Genomic DNA, 23,424 nt, shown 5'->3' on the forward strand with positions numbered 1-23,424 from the left:
AAGGGTGGCAAAAAGGATCTCAATGATCTCACCAATTGCGATGAATAGATCCTACAGTAACACGATTTGGCATGACATACAATTTGGATGAAGTCATGAACTCGATCTCAGTTTGATGAAGATATAATTACAGATGAGAATGCAGAAATAATCTCAATAAAACTATAGTGAAGATGTCAGTGAAGATCTAACAAAGAGGCAGCAGTAATCATCTCGTTATTGTAATGAATATCTCAGAGAAGGTGAAGCAGCAGTGATGATGATGATCTCAGCAGTAACGAAGGAGAGGATTGGTGTCTTGGTCTTGGAGTGGCCTAATAGGTCAAGGGTCAAGGTCTTGGTATTCGTCAATTGGAATCTCTATAAGAATAATTTAGTGCGGGTTTTCCTCTCCAAGAGGGAGAGGTTTTGGCCTTAGCAGAATGCCAACATCTTGTGTTCTTGTCTCTTTGTTTTTGGTAGTTATTTGATGAACTAAAGAAGACACACTCTAATAATAACAAGTGAAGATTGAACAAGAAGAATAAGTTGAAACACCTCACAAATAGTTATCATGCTAAGAAGAATCACTCTAACTCTAACTGCCCTAGATTCTTCAACATTGTCTCAACCCAAAGTTGATGTGAACAAACTTTAAGTTGGCCTAAGGAGTCATGAGGCTATGGATCTGGAGCTAATGAGTATACATGGCTCTAACAAGAATGCCATCTCTCATTTGCATGAAATGCTCAAAACTATAACGATATTTTAGGACAAAGGAAAGATACCTTAAGAAAAGAAAAACCCACAAGAGCACCGAGAGCATAATAGGCATTTTAAACCATAGATTGTACAGGGTGTCTAAGGACCAATTCATTATACTTGTAGGATGACACCCATCAACCTTCCATGTACCAATTTCAAATCTTAGAGAATTTTGTTAATGCACGTATTATTTTGCACTACCCTCATTGTTTATCTTACCCTTGGCCAACCAAGCGGGAAAATGACATTGTTACAAGATGACTTAATAGTTTCATTTTCGTGCTCTATTGCTCACTTCATCTTATAAAATTTATTGGACAATTTGTATCATTGGTGGAGCTTAATTCAGCGACATATTATGTGTATTCATCTTGTTGAAGGTGCTACTCCATTATTGAATATTGATGGAAAAATCTCCTATCTCCTTAACATGTGCTCATTATCTAACGATCATTACTTTCTATTGTTTGTTTCATGTTGGGTTCAAGTCTTTTTCCTAGTTGTCGTTTCCTCTAGCTTGGTGATGCATTCCCTTGTGGTTTTATTAGTTGTTATTCCCCTTTCATTATCTATTCATCATTTGCCCTAAGTAACATCCATTGTGCTATCCCCTTTCCATTTTACCTAGATAAATTTCATATCATGCCCATTTTCCATCATTGACCCACTCCTAGAGGGCACATGATACATTTTCGTCCCTTTTCATATAATTTTTTTCTTGACTTAGCCCTCATTTGGCATATTTCAATAATTCACCTTTTACATGTGTGAACATGCCAAAGTTGTTCAGGATGTTTTACTGTTGATTAATCAAACCCAAAGCTAAGGCTAAAGTGCTACATTATTGGCCTATTTATTATGCAGCTTGTTACTGCAAAATCTAGCACCTTAGTGCAAAGCCTCACTAAACACTTTAGGTTAAGGGCAACAATGAGATCAACCACCATTGTCAGTATAGTAGTTGTTCCCCTATTGTTCTATGGATGGATATTATCCCCCCAAGGGAGGCTTCCCTAGCAAATCTCACAAATTAGGTAACCCAAGAATTCCCTAGCTAAATATCCCCCAAGGACTCCGCAAAATAAACACCCAAGGGTAATATTCAATTACATATGGCTCTAGGTGAGATGAGGTGACGAGTTCAAAGGACCTATGGCTAAATCTAGAGAGATTAAATAGTCTTGGAGAGACTCAAATAGATCCCAAACACATGTTATCCTGAAATTAATTATTGTTGTTATAAATTAGAGTTTTTAATAAGCGTAATTTACAACATGCAAAATTCATAACAACAATAACAAAACAGCCTATAATTAATGATAAACAATAAATAAGCAAGGCTATTGAATGAGTAAACAAACAAAAAGTTTGAAGTAATTTTCCAATGGCCAAAAATGCATAAAAAAACTACAAAACTCTAGACATCAGCCATAAAAAGGTGGCTGAAAATTCGATATAAAATGATATTTTTCTTTTTCAATTTAATAAAGCCTAGCCCTAGGAATATGATATATATGATATTTTATGTTATTTAATGCATATTTTGTTGTAACCTAATTTTAACAAGCGTAATTTACAACATGCAAAATTCATAACAACAATAACAAAACAGCCTATAATTAATGATAAAGAATAAATAAGCAAGGCTATTGAATGAGTAAACAAACAAATTGTTTGAAGTAATTTTCCAATGGCCAAAAATGCATAAAAAAGCTACAAAACTCTAGACATCAGCCATAAAAAGGTGGCTGAAAATTGCATATCAAATGATATTTTTCTTTTTCAATTTAATAAAGCCTAGCCCTAGGAATATGATATATATGATATTTTATGTTATTTAATGCATATTTTGTTGTAACCTAGCCCTAACTTACCCTTCAAAAGTTTAAAAAAAATGGGTTTTAATTTTTGTAAAAGATTGACACATGAAAGAGACTAGTTCTTTTATCAATCTAGGGAATATGGAGTCAAAGAGCAAGGTCAATGGCAGAAAACTTGATTAGAGTGATTTATGACAAAGACAATCTCTCCATCTATTTTCAATCTATTGGAGACTTAAGATCAAGGAATAATCGGCTAAGTTTCCTTGATGGATACTTGGTCATAATTTTGCAAAGGAGATTTTAGAGCCATAAAAATTTCAATATAATAAGATGAAAATTTCCATGAAACTCTAATTCTACAACATCTGCAAAAGAGATGACGATATTGAAGAAAGGCAAAAAAAAAAGTGTTTTAAATAAAATGAATAAAATAATTTATCAAATTGTTTTTTATGTTACTGAATAATTGTTATATACATTATAATGTTGAACAATCAATATATGTTATAGGATACAACTTCAATCCACCAACCATTATGTTATACACAAATACTTTTATCTTAGAGAGATGATTGAGTAAACCAAAGCAATGCATTACTAGCTTGTACTATGGATCATTTATACCAAAAGTTAAAATCCCTGTCTCTTAATTTGGTCACTATGGATTTTAAAAACATATACCTTTGAATCTTTGACGTTTACTCAAAATGCCATTAAGTAACAATATTTTCACTACCACATCCTGCCACATGTATGCTAAAATTTCATTCTTATGAAAGGATGATGAAGTTGCATGTGATGTAGTCATTGTTTTCATTATTTTGTGGGTTAATTTAAATTCCAAGCGATGATGTGATTGGTAATGAAACAAGATGAAGTACATGATAATTATCATGCTATGTGTTTGGGTTACTTATGCAATGTCATAGGGTTTGTCGAACTTGAACCTTGAAGTTCGAAGTTCCACAAACCTCAAAAGAAAAGTCAAATTCGTCTAAGGTTCGAGTAAATTACAATACCCTCGAATTACAGGATTTAATGCTTGATTTTCTAATCGAGGCATGAACTCTATATAGATTCAGCACAAGCTTCAGTGGATCGCGTGAGTTCAAAAACCAAACGGGACATGAAACCTGCATGACCTGAGGATTTTTATGCTCTATCGGAAGCGCATATGTGGACCACAACCGAAAAAAACCAGTAAAGTAAGCAAATAGGGTTACGAGATATTCTAATATGCGAGCAAGGTTACGGATTCTCCCAAGGTCAACTCGAATTACATGGACAATAGCACCAGATTACATGTTTTTCATGGTTTTTCACATTTGTCCCGTGTTACATGTCAAATGTTAATTTTTGTTGTTCAACAGTTAAAGCCTTTTCATCTGGAGTTTGAACCAAATCTCTTAACCAAGGTCTTCATCAACTTCTAATACAAGTTGTTCAAAGTTGAATGATAATACTATCTTTCCATAACCTATCACAAGAAATGTGTCTTCTTTTGGGGCGAATTGTCGAAACACTAGAGAAGATCTCTACAGTGCTCGATAGAGGGGTCAGGATGCTCCCCATCATCAAAAACAATGAGCAACCTACATATGACCTTCAAGAGGGGATGCAGTATTTATAGCAACAGGCATATCTTGCCAGTAATCCATCACAAAGGTAAGAGTTCCAAGAATCAATTGAGAGGGACTACAAACAACTAGATGCATTGTTCAAAATTAAGATATATATTAGTATATACATCAAATACATTTTCTATAAATGTATATATCCCATTATAATATATAACATATATTAAGAATTACTAAATGATATAACTATAAAAATAAATTTATTAAAATATTTAGACTGTAACTATAAGTGTTAATAGCTATACATAATTTTTTTAATATTTAAAAATTTGAATCTCAGATGGGGTGACAGGCTTGCGACCATGTTTCATATGTCGTCGCATTGAGGAGCCTCATATAAGAGCTTTATTGGCCTTGGGATTATGATGATTTGTGCCATCTACATTAATTGCAACTCGAACCGCCAAGCCATCGTTGGCCTGGATTGTGTGGATTTTAATTGTTATTCCTTGTTGGCCACCACCACCCTCCCAAATCTTTTACTCAATCCCTTGCTCATTCTTGGTTGGCTTGAGTTTTGGTCATCATATGCTCTAGGCGCCCTTGCAAGTCGTCCTATGGGCACTGGCCAACCACTTTTGTGAGCTTCGGCCAAGCCTAGTCCCCTTACTCTGCCCCCCCTCTTGCCATCTTTTAATTCGAAATTCCTATTTTCCTAAATGAAGACTCAACGGCGCAGCGCATCTGGCTCCATGGCGCACTAAGGAAAAGTTGTCATTTCCCTCCAATCCAAATTGTCATGCATGTTATTAATCTTGAAGTAGATCCTCTGAGAAAAATTGCGACGAGATACTCCAGGCATCAGCAGTCTTTGGTGGGTGTCAGCCCTGTCGACTTCATCTCCAGTTCGAATCCCCTCCATAGTCTCATTTCCTTTTTTGCTTGTATTTTATCTCCAATCTCTCCTCTGGATTCTCCTATGTCTAAATTCTATCCCTACAGCCTTTCTTCTTTTGTGGTCTTATATACCTTCTCTAGCCCACCCCTCTTACTCTCTGTGTTCGCTAGTGTACCTTTCTAATCGGCCTTGTTACCCACCAACAGTGGGTGACCCGATAGGAGAAATTTTCACCTAGATCTCTCTCCAGTGGACAGCCAGTAGCCACTAGTATAGCCAATACAATGCGCCATTTAATCTCCACTCCCTGCATCAATCATATGTTCCCTCGCCCATCTGTCAAGAGCGTATGTATGAAGGTGGGCAATCCAACCCAAAAGGTATGTTTTTCATTGTGCAATCAAGCGATTATGCATGTTTTTCCTTGGGCATCTTAGGCATGGACTATTGGGTGACTTGGAAGAAGGAAGGACTTTGACCGTAGTTTTGTTCCCTCACCTTTAATGGGGGGTTAATCCTCAACCCTAGTCTTGTGGGATCTCCGCTATTGGCTTATGGATTTAGGAAGTGCACTACTTGGGAAACCCCGATTTTGGTAGCGCAGTCCCAATTTCCTGGTCCACATTTTTCATCGCCCTCCACACATTACAAGCCCTATTTCATCATATTCCTTCTCTGAGTCCACGTGACTATTAGGTCCACAAGGCACTGGCACACCCACTCCCCTTGTCCACATATCTGGGTCAAGCTTGGAAATGTTGTCTCGGAGGTTGATGCAGCTAAAAGGAAAGTTAAAATCATATCATGACCATAAGCAAGAAACAAAAAAAAAATATACTATAAAATGCAAAAGATGGTTAGGACACTAAGTTACATGAAACGCCAAAACATTTCGGAGTTTCTGAAATGGGTACATTTAGAAATGTCACCTCCCAAAAATGGTCAAGCCTCTCAAGGTTGAAAAGGACAAGCCTCTCATTCTGGTCCTTTATGTGGATGATCTCTTTCTAATAGGTGATGACCCTCTCATTCGTCAATGCAGGAGGGAGTTGGTTTCTGAGTTCGAGATGAAGGACCTAGGGCTGATGCATTATTTCCTAGGGCCGGAGATCTTGCAAAAGCCAAGTGAGATTTTCCTTTCTCAAGGACAATACATTGTGAAGCTACTTGAGAGATGTGGGATGGTGGATTGCAAGTCCGTGACTACTCCGATGGAACTCAACTTTAAGAAGCTATGTGGAAGTGTTGTTGGACCCGGATTAGCAAACCCTTCCGAGTATCGTCAACTTGTGGGGACCCTGGTGTTTTTGGTCAACTCCCGTCCTGACATATGCTTCGTTGTGAACACGTTGAGTCAGTTTATGGTCGAGCCTCATCACATTCATTGGATTGCTGTTAAGAATCTCTTGAGATATCTCCAGGGCACAATCCACTATGGACTGAGATACACTGTCGAGAACTTGAGGCTACATGGATATTCAGACGCTCACTGGGTTGGCAGTGTGGTAGATTGTAAGAGCACGTTTGGGTGTTGCTTCTCTTTGAGGTTTGCTTCAATATCTTGGATGAGAAGGAAGCAGAAATCGGTTGCACTAAGCACCGTCAAGGCCGAATACATTGCTACAAGTATGGCTTGTTGTGAAGCAGTTTGGTTGAGGAATCTCTTCAATGAGCTATTTGAGCACATGTTGGATACCACTGTGATCTTTTCTGACAACCAGAGTGGGATTCACCTATCAGAGAATCCCATGTTCCAAGACCGCTCCAAGCACATTGATATCAAGTACCACTTTATCTGGGACATGGTACAACGGGGAGCAATAAGGCTCCAACACATCAAGACGAATGAGTAGTTCGCAGACATTCTCACGAAGCCTTTAGGGAAGGTCAAATTCTTAAACTTTAGAGACAGACTTGGAGTCGTGGAACAACCCTCCTATGAGGGTCCTGTATGAGTTGGACACTAAGCTCTGGGAGCTCCTAGGGGCTTTAGGGTCACCTTCCCCTAGTGGTATGCTAGACACAGGGTGAGTGGTTCACCTTCCCCTACGATACTCCATTATGGTTGACATGTGTGTAGGGTGAGTGGTTCACCTTCACTTATCCGAACACATGCATGTAGGGTGAGCAGTTCACCTTCCCCTATGATTTACATATGCAGGTTCACCTTCTCCTACGGCATATGAGCAAGACGAGTGGTTCACCTTGTCCTGTTGATGCCCTGGCACACATCCTACCGATAGAGTTTGGGACTCATGGGAAGTACCTCTCATCTGGCCAATGAGTTGGGAAAAGATGGTTAGGGACCATAGCACTACCGATGGACGCATCGTGTACTGCCGTACTCCCTATGACTAGGATGCATGGTGTTCAACAACTTGATCTGGGATCAAGGACTGACTTTTGTCAGTGGAGAGTGGTATGATCTTATGACTCACTCTCGATCACTTCTTCTTCATTATTACTTCATGGTTCAACAGAGCAGAGCAGGGCAATGATGACAGGGATGGTACAGGATGACAGGATGGCATGATGATGACAGATGGATTGGCAGGTGGAATTCTCCCTAGTTGAGAGGGAGTGTTAAAATTGGAAACTAGGGCCAAATTCCACCTTAGGACAGCTCATGTGATGGAGCTGATTATTGCATTGGATCCCTCTTTTCGAGAGGTCCAGTTTTGATATAAAAATTATCTCATTCTGACAAGCAGAAATGGAATTTTGAATTTATTCTCTCATGCACAAATTGCCAAGGTCGGCCTCAATCAAATGTAGGTTCATGAAGCCCAGTGGATGTGTCTCCTCACCCTCAACAAAGTGTATAAATAGGAGTGACATCTCTCTTATTTGGACATCACTCATCTCATCACATACCTCTCTCTCTCCTCTCTTGATTGGTTCGTACAGCTTGGAGGCTTCTCTACTTCACACGTGTGAAAGGAGGACGAATTTTAGCACTGTTTTGGAGGCCAAAAATTTCAGGAAACAAGACAGTGTTGACTTGGGTGACTTTGACTTCATTCTTGTGGCAAATTCTGATTTTTGAAGGCCGCATTGATTGCCACGGTTTTCGAGGTGATTGGAACAGTTTGACTGGTTTGACTTCAACGTTGACTTCAACTTTTGACTGCATAAATTACAGTAGCATTTGACTGGGTTGACCAAACTGTTTTGGGCTGAATTTGACCCTCTTGGAAGGCTAAATTCTTTTGTTGTTGATCAAGCTGCTTGGAGGACATTTTGGAGTTGCTTTGACCACCATTGACTTTCTGGTTAGGGCTGCAGTTGACTGATGTTGACTGCTAATTTGACAAGACTGTTTTGGGCAAGTTAATATGATATTTGTACTCTCTCTCTGTGCTGAACTATTGAAGAATAATAAGAAGATTTGATCAAAGGGTTTCCCCACATTAGGGTTTTTCCCTGGCATCCTCCACATCTTGTGTACTCTTGTCTTGGCTTGTCTTCTGCACATGTTTTTATGTTCTATCTGCATTTACTTTCAATATGCTTAAGTTAATGTGATTGCTACTGGATATAATTGGAAATTGTCATTGAGCTGCTAAAGGAACATTGAAGTAAATTGTGCTAAAGCATAGAACATACCAATGTTATCTAAAATTAACACAAATCCATCCTGATCAAATAGATCAGTAATAACAAATCTCTCCCAATCAAAATGATCGATAATAACAAGCATGTAAAACATGCTATCAAAACTTTCAAGAGATTTACCTGTACAAACACAACCCCAATCAATAACAATCTTTCAAATGTACATAAGTAAACACAAACCTCTAGGGTCTTCCAAACAATTGATGTTGCTTCTCAATTTATCATAGTAGGACTTCCAAATGAATCTTGACAGAAGATTCCTTAATCATACATCTTCCTTTCCTACTTATGCAGCAACATATTCTACAAACAAATCCTACTTTTCTTATCTCAGCAGCTCCTCAAAATGCATTCTCCAATTTTCTTCTTTCAAGGTGTCCATCATGACTATAATATGCCCTCCCTCTTAACTAGGGACTTGTTTCCATGAAGACAAGAGTGATGTGTCCTTCTCTCACTCATGGCCTTCACTAAGACTTATAGTTGTTAGTCCTATTCTAGTGCATGACACATGAAGTAGAGAACCATATCCATCACTCCCTCTTAACCAGGGAGGATCTAATCATTCCTATACAAGGAATATACCCAAGCTCCCTCTTAACCTAGGGAGATCAACTTCTTTTCTACAACATCGGAGAATCTTTCATGGCTTCCATCCTTCTCATCAAAGTTATCATGACCATCATCATCCATATAAATTTCTTCATCATGCTTATCATATCAACTTTACTTATGAACATCTTCACCATCTTGAAGATTATGTACCTGCACAACTTAGATAGCAAGTACAACCAAATCTATAGAAGCATGAAGTTAACCTCATCAAAATCATACAATAATGGAAGCATTAGACTTTATAAACATAATCAGCAAGAGACTTTACTTCTATACTTCAACTTCTTGCCCAGGTTTTGTTACAAACCCTAAATCACATCAACAACTCAAGATATCAATCTCATTATATCTAGGGCTTCAATATTTCTTTCACAGATATGACAAACCCTTTTATAACATATAGCATTAGACTTTATAAACATAACTAGCAGGAGACTTTACTTCTATACTTCAACTTCTTGCCCAGGTTTTGTTACAAACCCTAAATCACATCAACAACTCAAGATATCAATCTCATTATATCTAGGGCTTCAATATTTCTTTCAGAGATATGACAAACTCTTTTATAACATATAGCAAACCCTAGAGACTAGTATAACAATGCATCTAACAACTTTTAGAATTCATATGTTAGACTTCCTACTAGGATTTCATACAAACCCTAGATTTCATACATGAGATTCAACAATCAAAACCAATCACAACTCAATCAACAACATGACTAGCTTCTACTAGGGTTTGATGTAAACCCTAGATTTTCATTTACTAATTCTCAACAATCAAACTGATCACAATACAATTTCAGGTTTTTATCAACCTTTCATAAATCTCAGATTTGTCAAACCATAGAGTAGAGAATTTAACTTCCATTAAGGTTTAGCCACAAAACACTAGAATTCACAAACAATATCATCCTAGAATATCAAACTTCGACTAGGGCTTAGTTCCAAACCCTAAGACTTATGACTATCAATAATTAGGTCAGCATATATACATATCTAGGATTTCATCATCATGCATAAGCATATCATAATAACATATGTCAGGCAAACCCAATGACACAAACACATTAAAGTCAGACATATAACAAACTTGATTAAACAAACAAACATATACCTAGGGATTCATTCCTAGGTCATAAGGGTCTTGCTCATAAACCCTAAAGATCTAGGGTTTCAATACATAATATAGCAAATCCTAAATTACCAAAACTCCAAAGATTTGGGATTTCAGATATCACCTTTCAACCCTAACAAGTTAGGGTTTTCATAACTATACCAAAACCCCAAAAATGACATCATCAAAGCATCAAACATTTTCTTTAGACTTCATCAATAACCCTAAGTAGGCTAGGGTTTCACACATTATCATCGTCATACCCTTAAGTTAGGGTTTTATAGAGAACCTCTTTAGGGTTCCACAAGAATAATCAAAGATGTGAGGAGGGTAGATTTATCTAATGATGAATCACCCAATCAAGAATCTTTATGATTCAAGAGTGTGAGACACAACAATGTTAGTAATGTATAACAGATTACCAAAAATAATGAATATTCCTTTATCATGAAGAGAACAAAGCTTATGGTCTAAGGCATACCTTTGTTTCTTAACAAACCTTGTAATCCCAATGTTTTGTCTTGTGAGGCCTTCTTTCATAATCCTTGAGTATTTAGTAAGCCTTTCCTAAACAAGGAAAATATGAATAGAAATGTGATTAGTATTTAATATAAACAAACTTATATAAGAGAAACCAAATATAAAAGATAATACAAGGAGTAAGATACTTATCTTTGGAAAGTGGCAAGGGCTCCTTCTTGGTCCAAACTTGCAGGATACGTAAAGGATAGAGTCCCTAACAAATAGGTCCTTGACTTCGGATCCTTCCATCTTGTTCTTCTTTGGTGAAACTTCTTTGGCAAAGTTTGCTTGATCCATGTTCCTTCTTTTATTCCCTAGTTGTTAAATTGGCAACTAGGGCCAAACTCCATGTAGGTCATCTTATTTATGGCAGCTGATATTTTTATTGCACCCCTCTCATCGAGAGGTGTAGGATTGATCTAAAGATCATCCGATTGCAATAAGTATTTATGGAGTTATGAATTTATTTGTATTATAAGACTAGTTGTCAAGTCGGCCAACATCTTATGTAGGCTCTAAAGCCCAATAGTCATGTCCATTCATCATCTACGTTTTAGTATAAATAAGAGAAGATTTGAATTCCTTTTACACACATTCTTCACGTGATCTCCTCCTCTCCACGTCTTGGGTTTTTGGTGAAGGAGAGACACTAATGAAGATACATTGGGCTAAGTGTATAATAGCTGCAGATGATGCCCTAGCTAATGCCCTAGATGATAAACGTTCATAAAGACACTATAGACGCACAGCAATGGAGACTCATGCATATACACGCACAACAATGGAGACTCTTGCATATACGAAGCAATGGCACATACATTGTCATACATATAATGAAGACTCGTGCATATACACACACAACAATGGAGACTCTTGCATATACGAAGCAATGGCACATACGTTGTCATACATATAATGAAGACTATAGCACAACCTCCATACGTTGGCATGCCTCTATACGTTGTCATGCATATACATAGCATTTAAATCGCAGTCATGATGACATGTAATACGCAGAACTCTATACACGATGTACGCATAACATATACGTTGTCATACGCAGCAATTCTATATACACATATACACTGTCATACACAGCAATTCTATATACACATATACGTTGTCATACGCAGCAATTCTACATAACATATACGCAGGTCATACGCAGATATGGAATATGTTGCAATGGAGATAAGAAGCCACAGTCACATAGAGAGGAGCCACAGTAGGGTTTGACTGCACCTAGGGTTTCGATGTAGTCACATGCCAAGAGAAATGAATAACGTCATCGCAGTGAAGAAGAGTCTCAGCATACCTATGATCTGAAGGAGGTATCTGACATTCTTTCGTGTGAGTATTGGAGCAGATCCGCTCTACAAGATTTATCATATTGTTTGGTACAAATGATAAAGGAATGATATAGACTCAGCAGCATAACAGTAAGGGTTACATAATAAAGCAGTAATGAGAATCATTGTCTCAACAAATATACAGTGATGACAAAGGTATATTGCAACAGTCCACATAATGATGACTTCAATGAAGAGCTCATTAACATAATGTAATGACTGTCTTAGTGCATGAATGTAAGCATAGAGATCACAGTGAGTGGATCACATTGATATGAAGCAACACTGAAGATCTCCGTAATGATGGCTTCAATGGTGCTGAAATGAGGAGGATCTCAGCAGCAATGGAAAAGAGGATTAGAGATCTGGTATATGGATCTCGGTGACATGCCACAGTGACTTGGAGTACAGCATGATGTATGAGCAGCATGATGTATGGGTAGCATAATGTAGATCATAGACAGCATGATGTATGGGCAGCATAGTGATGAGATCATGAGCAGCATGATGATGCATGATGGTACTACATGGTAAGGTGCGGCAAATGGACGAGATGTAGCACTATGATAGGTGAAGGAGTCACCTTAGAGAATCAGTTGAAGCAATGTGTCTTCAACTGATCTCATGCGATATTCAAAGTGTTGACTTCTATTATAAATGTACTATCTCTCTCTCTTTCTCTGCTGAACTTTGAAGAACATAAAAGAAGAATTGATCAAGGGTTTCACCACATTGGTGTTTGTCCCTAGCTAGCGCCACATCTTGTGTCCTCTTGTCTTGGCTTGTCTTCTGCGATTTATGTTTATGTTCTATCTGCAGTTTACTTTAATGCTGATGTGATTGCTAATCTGGAAAAGATATTGTGCTAACTGAGAAAATTGAAATAAATTGCTCTAGCATAGAACATACCTAAAATTAACACTAGTCTTCTTTGAATAGATCTTCAACCTGCCTTTTTCTTTCTTCTTCACCTTAGCTCTAATACCATGTTAGAAAATTGAAAAGGCAGAAAGATTTTCTTATACTTGATAATTACTTGTGAGATTCTTGTGTTCTTATTAACTTTCTTATGTTCTTCTTTTATCTTAGTTCATCAAGCAATTACCAAAACAATAGCATGAAGATCAAGGACACCAGATGTAGGTAGACAGCCAAGGCAAAACCCCAATCTTGGGGAAAACCCAGTCAACAACTCTTCCTTCAATAGTTTTCCTGAGATAATCCAAGACTCTTGACATAGACACAGACTTCCTCCACACCAAGTCAACCCTTTCCTTTTTCAGCAAATGATCACTTTCCAGTATTGTCTTCGACCTAGATGCAACAATAGCAACAGCAACACTTCGATGCAGTAGTATCTTCGACCTAGCAACTTTGATCTTAATGCAACAACTTCGACCTTGAAGCACTTAGCTCTTCAACCTTGAAGCAACACTTCTACCTTGGAGCAGCACTTTGACCTTGATGTCATACTTCAACCTTGATGTCGTAACAAAACTTCTTGATGTCGTAACAGAACTTCGACCTTGATGCTGTAGCCCAGAAAATCACACGTTTGAGAGAGAGAGATAACCCAAAACCTTTGATCCTTCAATTCTCCTTCTTCCACTGCAACTTCGCACTTTTTCACAGCTTCTTCTAGGAGATCGAACTTGTGTGAGTGATTGTCCTCCAAATGAATCGAACTACTTCAATATATAGGCTTCTGGTGAGGTCGAATTACCTTTCTTGAGGCCGACTTGGTGTGGAGGTGACATAATTCATTTTTGACTCAAAAATAATTCTTTTTACATGATTCAAAAGCCCAAGAAGGGTCTCTTTAAATGTACAATGACTCTATTGACTTAGAATAAATCCTAGAAGTCCTCAATGGGGACTTTGACCTAAAACATGATGACCCAAGCATGAAACCCATGCTTTAATAAGTCATAATAATAATAATAAAATTTATTTTCATTCTTTTTCATAAGTACATTTTATTATGACTCAAATACAATTATGAAGACCAAACCTAGTTACATTTTTCAACATAAAGTGCATTGATTTATCATTAGTTATGTTGACAAAGTAGCATAAACGAATGGACTTTACTAGTTCAACTTTTGTTTCTCCAGTACACTTGAAAGATGCACATTCCTTTCACTGATGGAAATGGGGTTGCTTTAAGATCATTTTTCCATGGATACTCGAGAATTCATAGTAAATAACCTTAAATAAAGGCACTAGATAACATGAGCAGCAATCAACTACATAAAGAGTTAGGAAATTGGACATGCTTGGAACCAAGGAATGTTGCAATGGCCGCAGAAAAAGGTGCACAGTTGACGATAAAGGATAGGAAATTGCCATCATTTGAATTAACCTATGTCAAAAGAGGGGCTAGCATAACAAAGATCCACCGTGGTAGCAATATACAGGACCAGGCGAAAATATATGCTTTTTGAATCTGCCTTTTCGCCCCAGCGTGTTAGACAGGCATATTGTGGGCGGCATGGTCAACATTGACCGCAGGCCCCAATTCTTCCAAATAACAAATAATCAAGCGTTGAAAGTGACAAGTTCGCCCTTAAAAAAATCAGATCAGGCAGAGTAGTCGCACCTTCATTCCATAATTGGTTCTCCACGAGATACAGCAGAGCAGTAGTAGGAAATTGCAATGCATAGGTGGTAAACGAGTTACAGATGATCATTCACAACATTCTATATGAAATTTTTATCCTTTATGTCTCTTTTGCTTGAATTAATTATTTGTTACCCTACTTTTGATATCATCATTTTTCTTTTATTTCTGGTATGTTTACCCTGAAATCCACTATATTAATTGTTCCCCACGGAATGAAAAACGAATGCAGGCTCACACCCGTAAAAAGTACATGAGGCATTGGAAGATGTTTCTTCGTATCACCAGCAAAGTCTTTAAAAGCATGCTTTTGCCATTAACACCTACACACTCTGTACCAGAACAGGGGAACTGGAGCCAAAATAAACTAACGAACTTGGCATGGAGCTTATTTCCTAATCTCTTTAATGGTCCAAGCATCCCAGGTGATTAAATTTCAAGTCTCCGTAGACAAGAAGTAGATAGCAATCCACCGGAACACACAAACAATCTTCATTTCATATGACTTAAAAACCCTGATTTGAATCTCCGTTAGTTGAAACTTGAAACTGTCAGCCTCGGGCTTAAACCCTGATGACTGAATTTAATGGAGGAGTTGACGTTATGAATCCTAATATGCATGATTAAATTCCATTTCGCAAAAGTAAGAGCCATCACCTAACTGAGAGTCGCATCGTTATTCTTGAAGTAAGATATTACGAACAAATTTGAAATTCCTCGCCAAAATTATCACACGATTGCATCAAGGATTCAATCAAAAGAAACTTAATTTTAAAAAACATAATCCGCTTTACCTTTTCTTCGTTCACAGGCACCAGGCGTCGCCAAAAGCAGAAAAACAAGCAACACTCGGAAAACAGAAGCAATCCTGGCCCTGACGCACGTATCAATTCCCTCATACGCCGGCTTCCCGCCTCTCGAACGCCTCATGACGTCAACGGACGCCTAGATTCCCGCCCGATGCTCACTAAATAGTATGTCGGTGTCCTGTTCAATATACAAAGCTCTGGCACGGTAAAGATGTGGTATTTCACCGCAAATTCTCTTTAAATACGTGTCGTACCAACTGCAAACAGCTTCATTTTACGGAAATTAAAGCTTAAAAGAACAAGTGCAATTAACAGCTATGCCAGGCCCAATTTAACGCCAAAACTTGTAATTGACGCTGAAATTAAGGCCGGACGAGCAATTGCCTTCTGTCTTTAAACAAAGAAATGTTTTCTGCGTGCAATGCCGATAATAAACTCGATTAGAACTCTTTCTAATCCGATTCTGACGTCCTTTGATCCTTTAAACGCCTATTTCTTTGAATTTCCGACATCAGTTTAGGCTATGTAATGAATTCCAGACAAGCCTGAAATAACACTCTTTCTAACATTAAATTATACGGATTGAAGAAATGTACCTGTTAAAATTTTTGGAAAATCGCTCTTCTCGTTGTGCTGGAAGGCATATTGACATGGATGGGAGGCCTGCTGCTGCTTCTGGTCACGAAACAGCTGAGGGTTGCGACCATGATAACGCGGAATTCAAAATCTCTGTATCGCCTTTGCTCAAAGCGCTGGGTTAGAGATATTTAACCCAAGGTTTGAGGTCTCTTGTGCTCCAAACATAACCGAAAAAAGTTAAATAAAGTTTCCCTGCCCCACACCTTTAATCTCTAGGTGGCTATTGTGTGCCCTGCTTTGCTCACGGGTTGCTATCGACATTTTTAAACTTCATGCCATTTTATAAGGAACTTGATCATTCTTGGATTTTTTTTTTTTTATTATAAAGAAAGTCATATGCGTATCTTTTTGAAGAAGTTAGTTTTTTATTTTTTTAATAGTAAAATTACAAATTGGAATAACCCACAACGATGAAGTGGAAAATAGCAATACCCCACTTGCATTGGTAGAATGGAAGGAGAGAGGGTGTTATGAGTGTGTACGTTGATATAATTATATATATGGCTCTTGGAATTTTCACATTCAGCTTTTGGGTTTTTTAGATTGATATATGCAGAGGAGAAATTATTTTATTAATAATTTAATTAATAGATGTAAAGGAGAAATTATTTTATTAATATTTATTTAAATTAATTTGATTAGTTGGAAATGTGTCCAGTTCTTTATATTAAAGGAAAAATATCTTTGAAAAGTTAAACATTTTTCCTTGCACATATAAGGGCTTTGGTGTACTTTGGTCGGTGATGTCTCATTCCAACTTATTAGGTTAAGCTTTAAAGCACTTTGTTTAATAATATATTTTTGGTGCACTTTGTTTGATAATACTTTTTTCAATTATTAAGTCAGGATTTAATATATATATTTTTATAATTGATAGTTAATATAATTTTATAATTTTATGGAGAGAAAATAAGTATTATTTAAACATCATTGAAAATAACAAGAAAGAAATGAGTATTTATGGAAGATATTGAATGTTATGTAAATTTAGATAAAAGTAATTATTTATGGAAGATATTGAATGTTATGTAAATTTAGATAAAAGTAATAATTTAATAAGCTAAATTTTTTATTTAAATTTATATTTTTTCTTCTTGCTAATATTTTTAAATTTCTTTTTTAGTATAATTTTTATAAAGGAAATAATAACTTTTATTTTATTTTAATCAAGGTTTTTCTTTTATTTTAAAAGATTACCTCTTAAATTTTAAAATAAAATTGAAGTATGAGTTTTGAATAATGATATAGATATAAATGAAAAAGTTTTTTTAATTTAAATTTTTCAATATTTAAAATGTATTTTTAAATATTTAAATGGGTGAAAATACTTTAAGACATTTGCATTTTGCAAATTAAACCATTTAAACTTATTATTTTTTAAAATATTTACCATATTTTTGAGTAAAATTGACTTTAAAAAACTGCCAAAAAAACAAGTCATTTTATCTATTAGTTAAATACATATATACACGCAAAATTAATAAGAATACCATTATTAAACACATAAAATCCATAAATTGAATAGTTGACTCCATATTAGTCTTAGCATGTAGAAAGCATTCGAATTAAACATAAAATTTTAACTTGAGAAGGGTCATAGATCTTGTTGCACTACATTACTCTACATTGTTGTCTATACTAAAAAAAGGCTTAGTCTAACTTACAGACGAAAACGAAATAGTCTTTTTTGTTGATTAAAATACAGTTTCGAATGCATAAATGAATTCAGCACCCTTGAAAACTCATGAAACACTGGAATTATGCAGATTAAACAATTTAAACTTAAATTTTTTTAAAAAATTGTCGCATTTTGATTAAAATTAACCACAAAAATGACCGTGAAAAAAAAAAAGTCATTTCTTCTATAAATTAAACTACACCCTAAAAAAATATTTAAACAAATTTTATATAAACCATTTTTAACAAAATATTTAGATTTTTTTCAAATAATATATACAAGCATATGAAAAAAAAAAATCAGATATCTAATATTAAAAATAAATAAATAAAATTGTGTATCTCCATCATCACTATAACAATGGCTAAAGACTTCAATAATGTAGTCACAAATTATATCTTATAAATGTGATGATGATTACACCATCTGGGTTAAAGACCATAACGATAATGTGATTAATATATAAATGGAGCATAATAATAATGTAATGAATATGTAAATAAATTAAGACAAATAGAGTCCAAAGTTTTACACTCTTTTGCATTGTCAATCTGTCCTCTTGAGACGACAAATATATACCTACCATTTTCAACTGGATAATATAGTCTTTTCCATTCCGTGGCTAGTTGACACGATATTCCTAGCTTCCCAACCTCCTTCCATGTGCTTGTGAACATATTTGAGCCTGAAACTATAGCCATGTCCTTAAGAACCAAGACTCCTATGTCATGTAAAAGGGAGAGTAAAGGAAATGACAATGTTTGTGAAATATTATTACGTAATATTATTTTCAGTAAACTTCAAAAGGTATATAGTTTAAAAATCCATAATGCCCTAGTTTTGAAAATTCAAAGATATGTACTTTTAAAATTCATAATAACCAAATTGAGAGATAGGGATTTGAACTTTTAGTATAAATGATCCCTCATACGAGCTAGTAATGCATTGCTTTGGTTTACTTATCATCTAAAGTGTGTGTATAACATAATGGTGGGTGGATTGAACGTGTATACTATAACATATATGTTTATGTTTAACATTATAATGGATATAATAATTATTCAATAACATAAAAAATAGGTTGATTAATTATTTTATTTTTTTATTTTTTAAAATTGAATATTTTATTTAATAATAAAAATAATTACAAATGAATATATATAAAAATAATAATGAACAATAAAATAATTATAAATTAGCATAATATAACTAATAAATTATGAATTCTCATGATGGAGCTAATCCATAAGCTTTTATAATGCTAAGAGAATATATGGAGTGAATCCTTAATGAATTGAAGATTATTGGGAAAATGTATTTTAAAGAGACAAACTCTTAATATTTTAAAGTTATCTCTGGAATAATGCAATTTAAAGTTATCTCTCGAATAATGCAAAATTTAAAGTTATTTCTAGAGTAATGCAATTTAAAGTTATATGTGGAATAATGCAAATTTTAAAGTTATTTCTATAGTAATGCAAATGGAAGTATAATTTTTAATATAAATAATATAATGAAATATTTTATCTTATTTTGGTTAGAGTTTAATATTTATTTATTATAAAGTTGTTTTTCTTTTTTTCTATATGTTATAGTATTTATAATTTTTTTAGGTTTTTCATGATATTAATATTAGAACATAGATATATATTCAATGGTGATTGTACAATGCATTCATTAACCAATGAAGTGTTTTTTGAAAAAATGATATGCTTAATCATTCTTTTTTGTGTATTTATAATTACACTTCTTAAATATAGAGTTGTTTGACCGTACAACTCGAGACAAGATCCATGTAAGACGATTAATGTTAGGGCAATTATGAGTAGATTTTCAAGTAGATTTGTCTACATGTATTCATCACTATAATGAATGCTTAATTCCATTGGTACCAATAATTGATCATCACCTTAGTCATCCATTACATCACTCACTAATTAATGAAATGTGATCCCCTCCTTAGGTGGATTCCACCTTTTGTTCTTCAACCTATGGAATATTAGCAGTCATTTATAGTGGTTGTTCCCCTCCCAAAGGCCTCTTTTATGCATTACTTGCTCATCCACCACGATAGAAACATCACTCTTTAGCCAACTTGCATGTGTGAAGTATGTCACCAATGTTCATCTTAAGATATGATCAAACTCTTCATGAGATTCATAATTGCATTATTTATAGCTTCTTTGTGGTCAAAGTTTATTCAAAATCAGCTTTAATTATAACTTGTATCCATTTTTTTCCATATAAATATGGCGTAGAGTTTACTTCTAATATAGCCATCCCTGCCCTCTCATATTAATTCCACAAGCCTAGTATAATGAGAAAGCCATAAAAGAGATGGAAAGGATCACATATATTCAAAATTTGTTTTATGCATAACATAACATATCCCTATCCACCTCATATTAGATTGACTACCCAAAGTTTATGATACAATTAATTGATTGTCCCGTGAAAACTGACCAATTATAAACATATGTTCTCAACTTGATATCTACAAAGTTATATAGATCACGTGCATCTAATATGTTGTCCATATACCACAACAGACTCATTCATTAATACATGGTATTTTTCCATAGCAATATCTTCTAGCGCAACCCTATAAATTAAATTGTTGTTAAACGAGGGATATGCATCAATCCATAATAAGATTTTCATAATACATCTCAAGTTGCTAAAATTAAAATTAAATTAAATTAAAATTAAAAATCGTAAAAATGAATTTGATTATAACTTTATTTTAAATTATTATTATTATTATTATAAATTAAACATATATGCATTTGAAAAAGTGTGAAATAAAACTATTATCCATGGAGATTTACCCCCACTTTACCATGGAGATTCTTAATCTGTAAATAGGTGTTACTACAATACAATGTGTCAATACCATGGCTTATCAATACCACATGCCAAAAAATCATAACTCGCTTCCTATGATATTTGTTCATATGACATTTTTTTAATTAACCAATCTAATTGAAAGGGCAAAAGAGGCATAACTACTTTGGAGAAAAATCTCAACCTTGGCTTTGTGTTTCGTACTAAGAATTTTCTAGAATATTTCGTGGAGGTTAAATCCTTACCATCCACCTACTAACTATTGATAATTAAATTAAAATTTTGGAAGCCTTATTCCAAAATATACATGTGTATTGGTGTAATAAGCCATGTATGCATCATGTGCATTCAAATTATTGTCTATATATCATATTAAATTCACTCATCAAGCATAATTGGGGGGCAGCTTTCGACTCAATGGTAGACTAATGCCATGGTAGGGTGTAAATCAAGTCAAATCTAGTATGAGCTCATGTTCCTAGGAAGTTCCAGATTTAACTTATTCCCATTCAATTCATATCAAGCCTAGAGTTTGTGGTATATTCATCTCTAGCGTTGCATGATGTAAACCTATTAGTTCTCTCCCATGATATAAACCTATGAGCTACAAATACAACTTGATATTTTTGAAGCTATGTGGATCATGTATAACCAATTTATTGTTCATATAATGTAGTAGATTCACTCATTAATATATATTATTTTCCCATATCAATGTCTGTAAAGATATATGTATCATTCATCCAATTTTTCATTCATGCATTATAGTAAACTCACTCATCAATAATGTGTAACACCCTCATCCCACATTTACCAAAGTAATCGGCCAACCGGGGTAAATATGCAATGAGAGGCCACTCTAATGGGATTCAACCTCCTAGGTGACCTTAAGGAAGTGGAATCGATGGAAACACATCACACAAACCTTCCATATCAACAAAAAACCTCCTAGGAGCCAACCCAACCACTCAAGTAACCAACCCCTTAGACCAACTAAAGTTTAGACCATTAAACCCCCAGACGCTCCCTTGATATAGACAAGCATGTGTCCAGGAGACTCCAAAAGCTCCCACAACATGGGAATGCATGTGTTTGGGGAATTTTCTCCTCATACATGTGCAAGTGACTCTGGTATTTGTGCCACTTTTTCAGGCACAGAGCCCAGGTCACTGCTTAGAACTCAATGACACTTTCGGAAATGAATTTACACAACATAAAAATGATGCATTTGCAAAAACAATGACAAGGTCTAGATTGGACCCCTATTAGCCATGACAGACATTTCGTCAAACATGTCACAAATATGTAATATATAGGTCTAAACAACATATATGAGCATAAGGGTCTCATACTTATCTAAGAATCGCTAAGAAGCATTGTTCCCTTGTATCATTAGCTGCATTACCATCTATTAGGTCATAGATACATTGTTCATTCATTTACAAATCAAAACATGAGGAGAGCCATACATCATCATTGTCATAATAAATGCTTATAACCAACATAATAACAATAGAAATACCAAGGATACATCAACCATAGTATACAAATATAAACCAATACATTTACACATAAGATGTCAAGGAAAGAACCTCTTATTAATGGATGCAAAAGTCAACCTGGGATGGGACTACCACGTTCCACCCGACCATAGAATGGTTGATCCAATTCTCTCTTCATCCATTCACCCCGTGCCATATTCCAAGCATGAATGTGGGACTCAAACCAAAATAACAAACTAGGGAATCCTGAGGCTAAAGCAGCTCACCCTCATCAATATAAACTAGGCTTTACCGTAATCCATCCTGGATCACTAGGAAAAATAATAAACATGTAATAACAGGCTTTACCATGATCTCCACCAGATCACTAGGCCAAAGCAATCATGGATGCCACCGGATTTCTCCACCTACACCGTGAGGAATTTTCTTGTCTCCTAGTCTCTTAGACTTTACCGCAATCCACACTGAATCACTAGGCCATAAATCGAGACCCACTCTCCAGGCTTTCATGCAATCCACACCGGATCACTAGGCCATAAATCGAGACCCGTTCTCCAGGCATTACGGCATATCCCATACCAGGATTACTAAGCCTGATGGAGAGCACCCACCTCTAGGATTTACTGTATATCTCGCCATTCATCAGTCGAGGATTCCTAGGCCCACTGAGGCAACACAAAAATTTCCTTTACCACATCCCACAGTTCGGTTCAGATGTTACTAGGCCATGTGTTCTATTATTTGGAGATCCACCTCACTCAGCGTTGAATCCATTAGGCAATCTGGCTCAACCAAAACATAAGAACCCCATCACACCATGGTTATCCAGAAATGGCAAGGCTAGGCTGAAAACATTGTCACACCTGGAAAAACCCATGCCATAACAACAAAGAACCACATGCAATACCATGCATGCAAAATCTAGCAAGGAAAACACATGCAAATCGATACCTACAAAGAATCTTGTTGTAGCTTCTTGATCCTGCTCTTCCTTGCTTGATCCTTCCTTACTCTTGCCTCCTTTTCCTTATTGATCCAATGCCAAAGTGCTCCAAGAAAACTCTAAGTGCCCA

The 23,424-nt window shown here is 35.6% G+C and overlaps 1 protein-coding gene across 2 annotated transcripts in view; it reads right to left on the reverse strand.

Annotated features, from left to right (window-relative positions):
* LOC149250334 (uncharacterized) overlaps nt 1-16,505 on the reverse strand; it is a 75,777-nt gene extending 59,272 nt beyond the window's left edge. The window contains exons 1-2 of one of the 2 annotated variants that reach the window (XM_089459029.1): nt 16,285-16,505; nt 15,674-15,866 (exon numbers count right to left, since the gene is read on the reverse strand). In XM_089459029.1, coding sequence (XP_089315155.1) covers nt 15,674-15,809 — 136 coding nt within the window. In that variant the 5' untranslated portion in view covers nt 15,810-15,866; nt 16,285-16,505. Of the gene's footprint in view, nt 1-15,673; nt 16,101-16,284 lie in introns of both variants that reach the window. The other variant, XM_089459030.1, reaches the window with a different exon arrangement.
* Nucleotides 16,506-23,424: the final 6,919 nt, after the last annotated feature.

This window comes from Pinus tabuliformis, chromosome 7 (assembly GCF_031772625.1).
Source record: "Pinus tabuliformis cultivar Carrire ecotype Pingquan chromosome 7, CPIR1, whole genome shotgun sequence".
Classification (NCBI taxonomy): Eukaryota; Viridiplantae; Streptophyta; class Pinopsida; order Pinales; family Pinaceae; genus Pinus; species Pinus tabuliformis.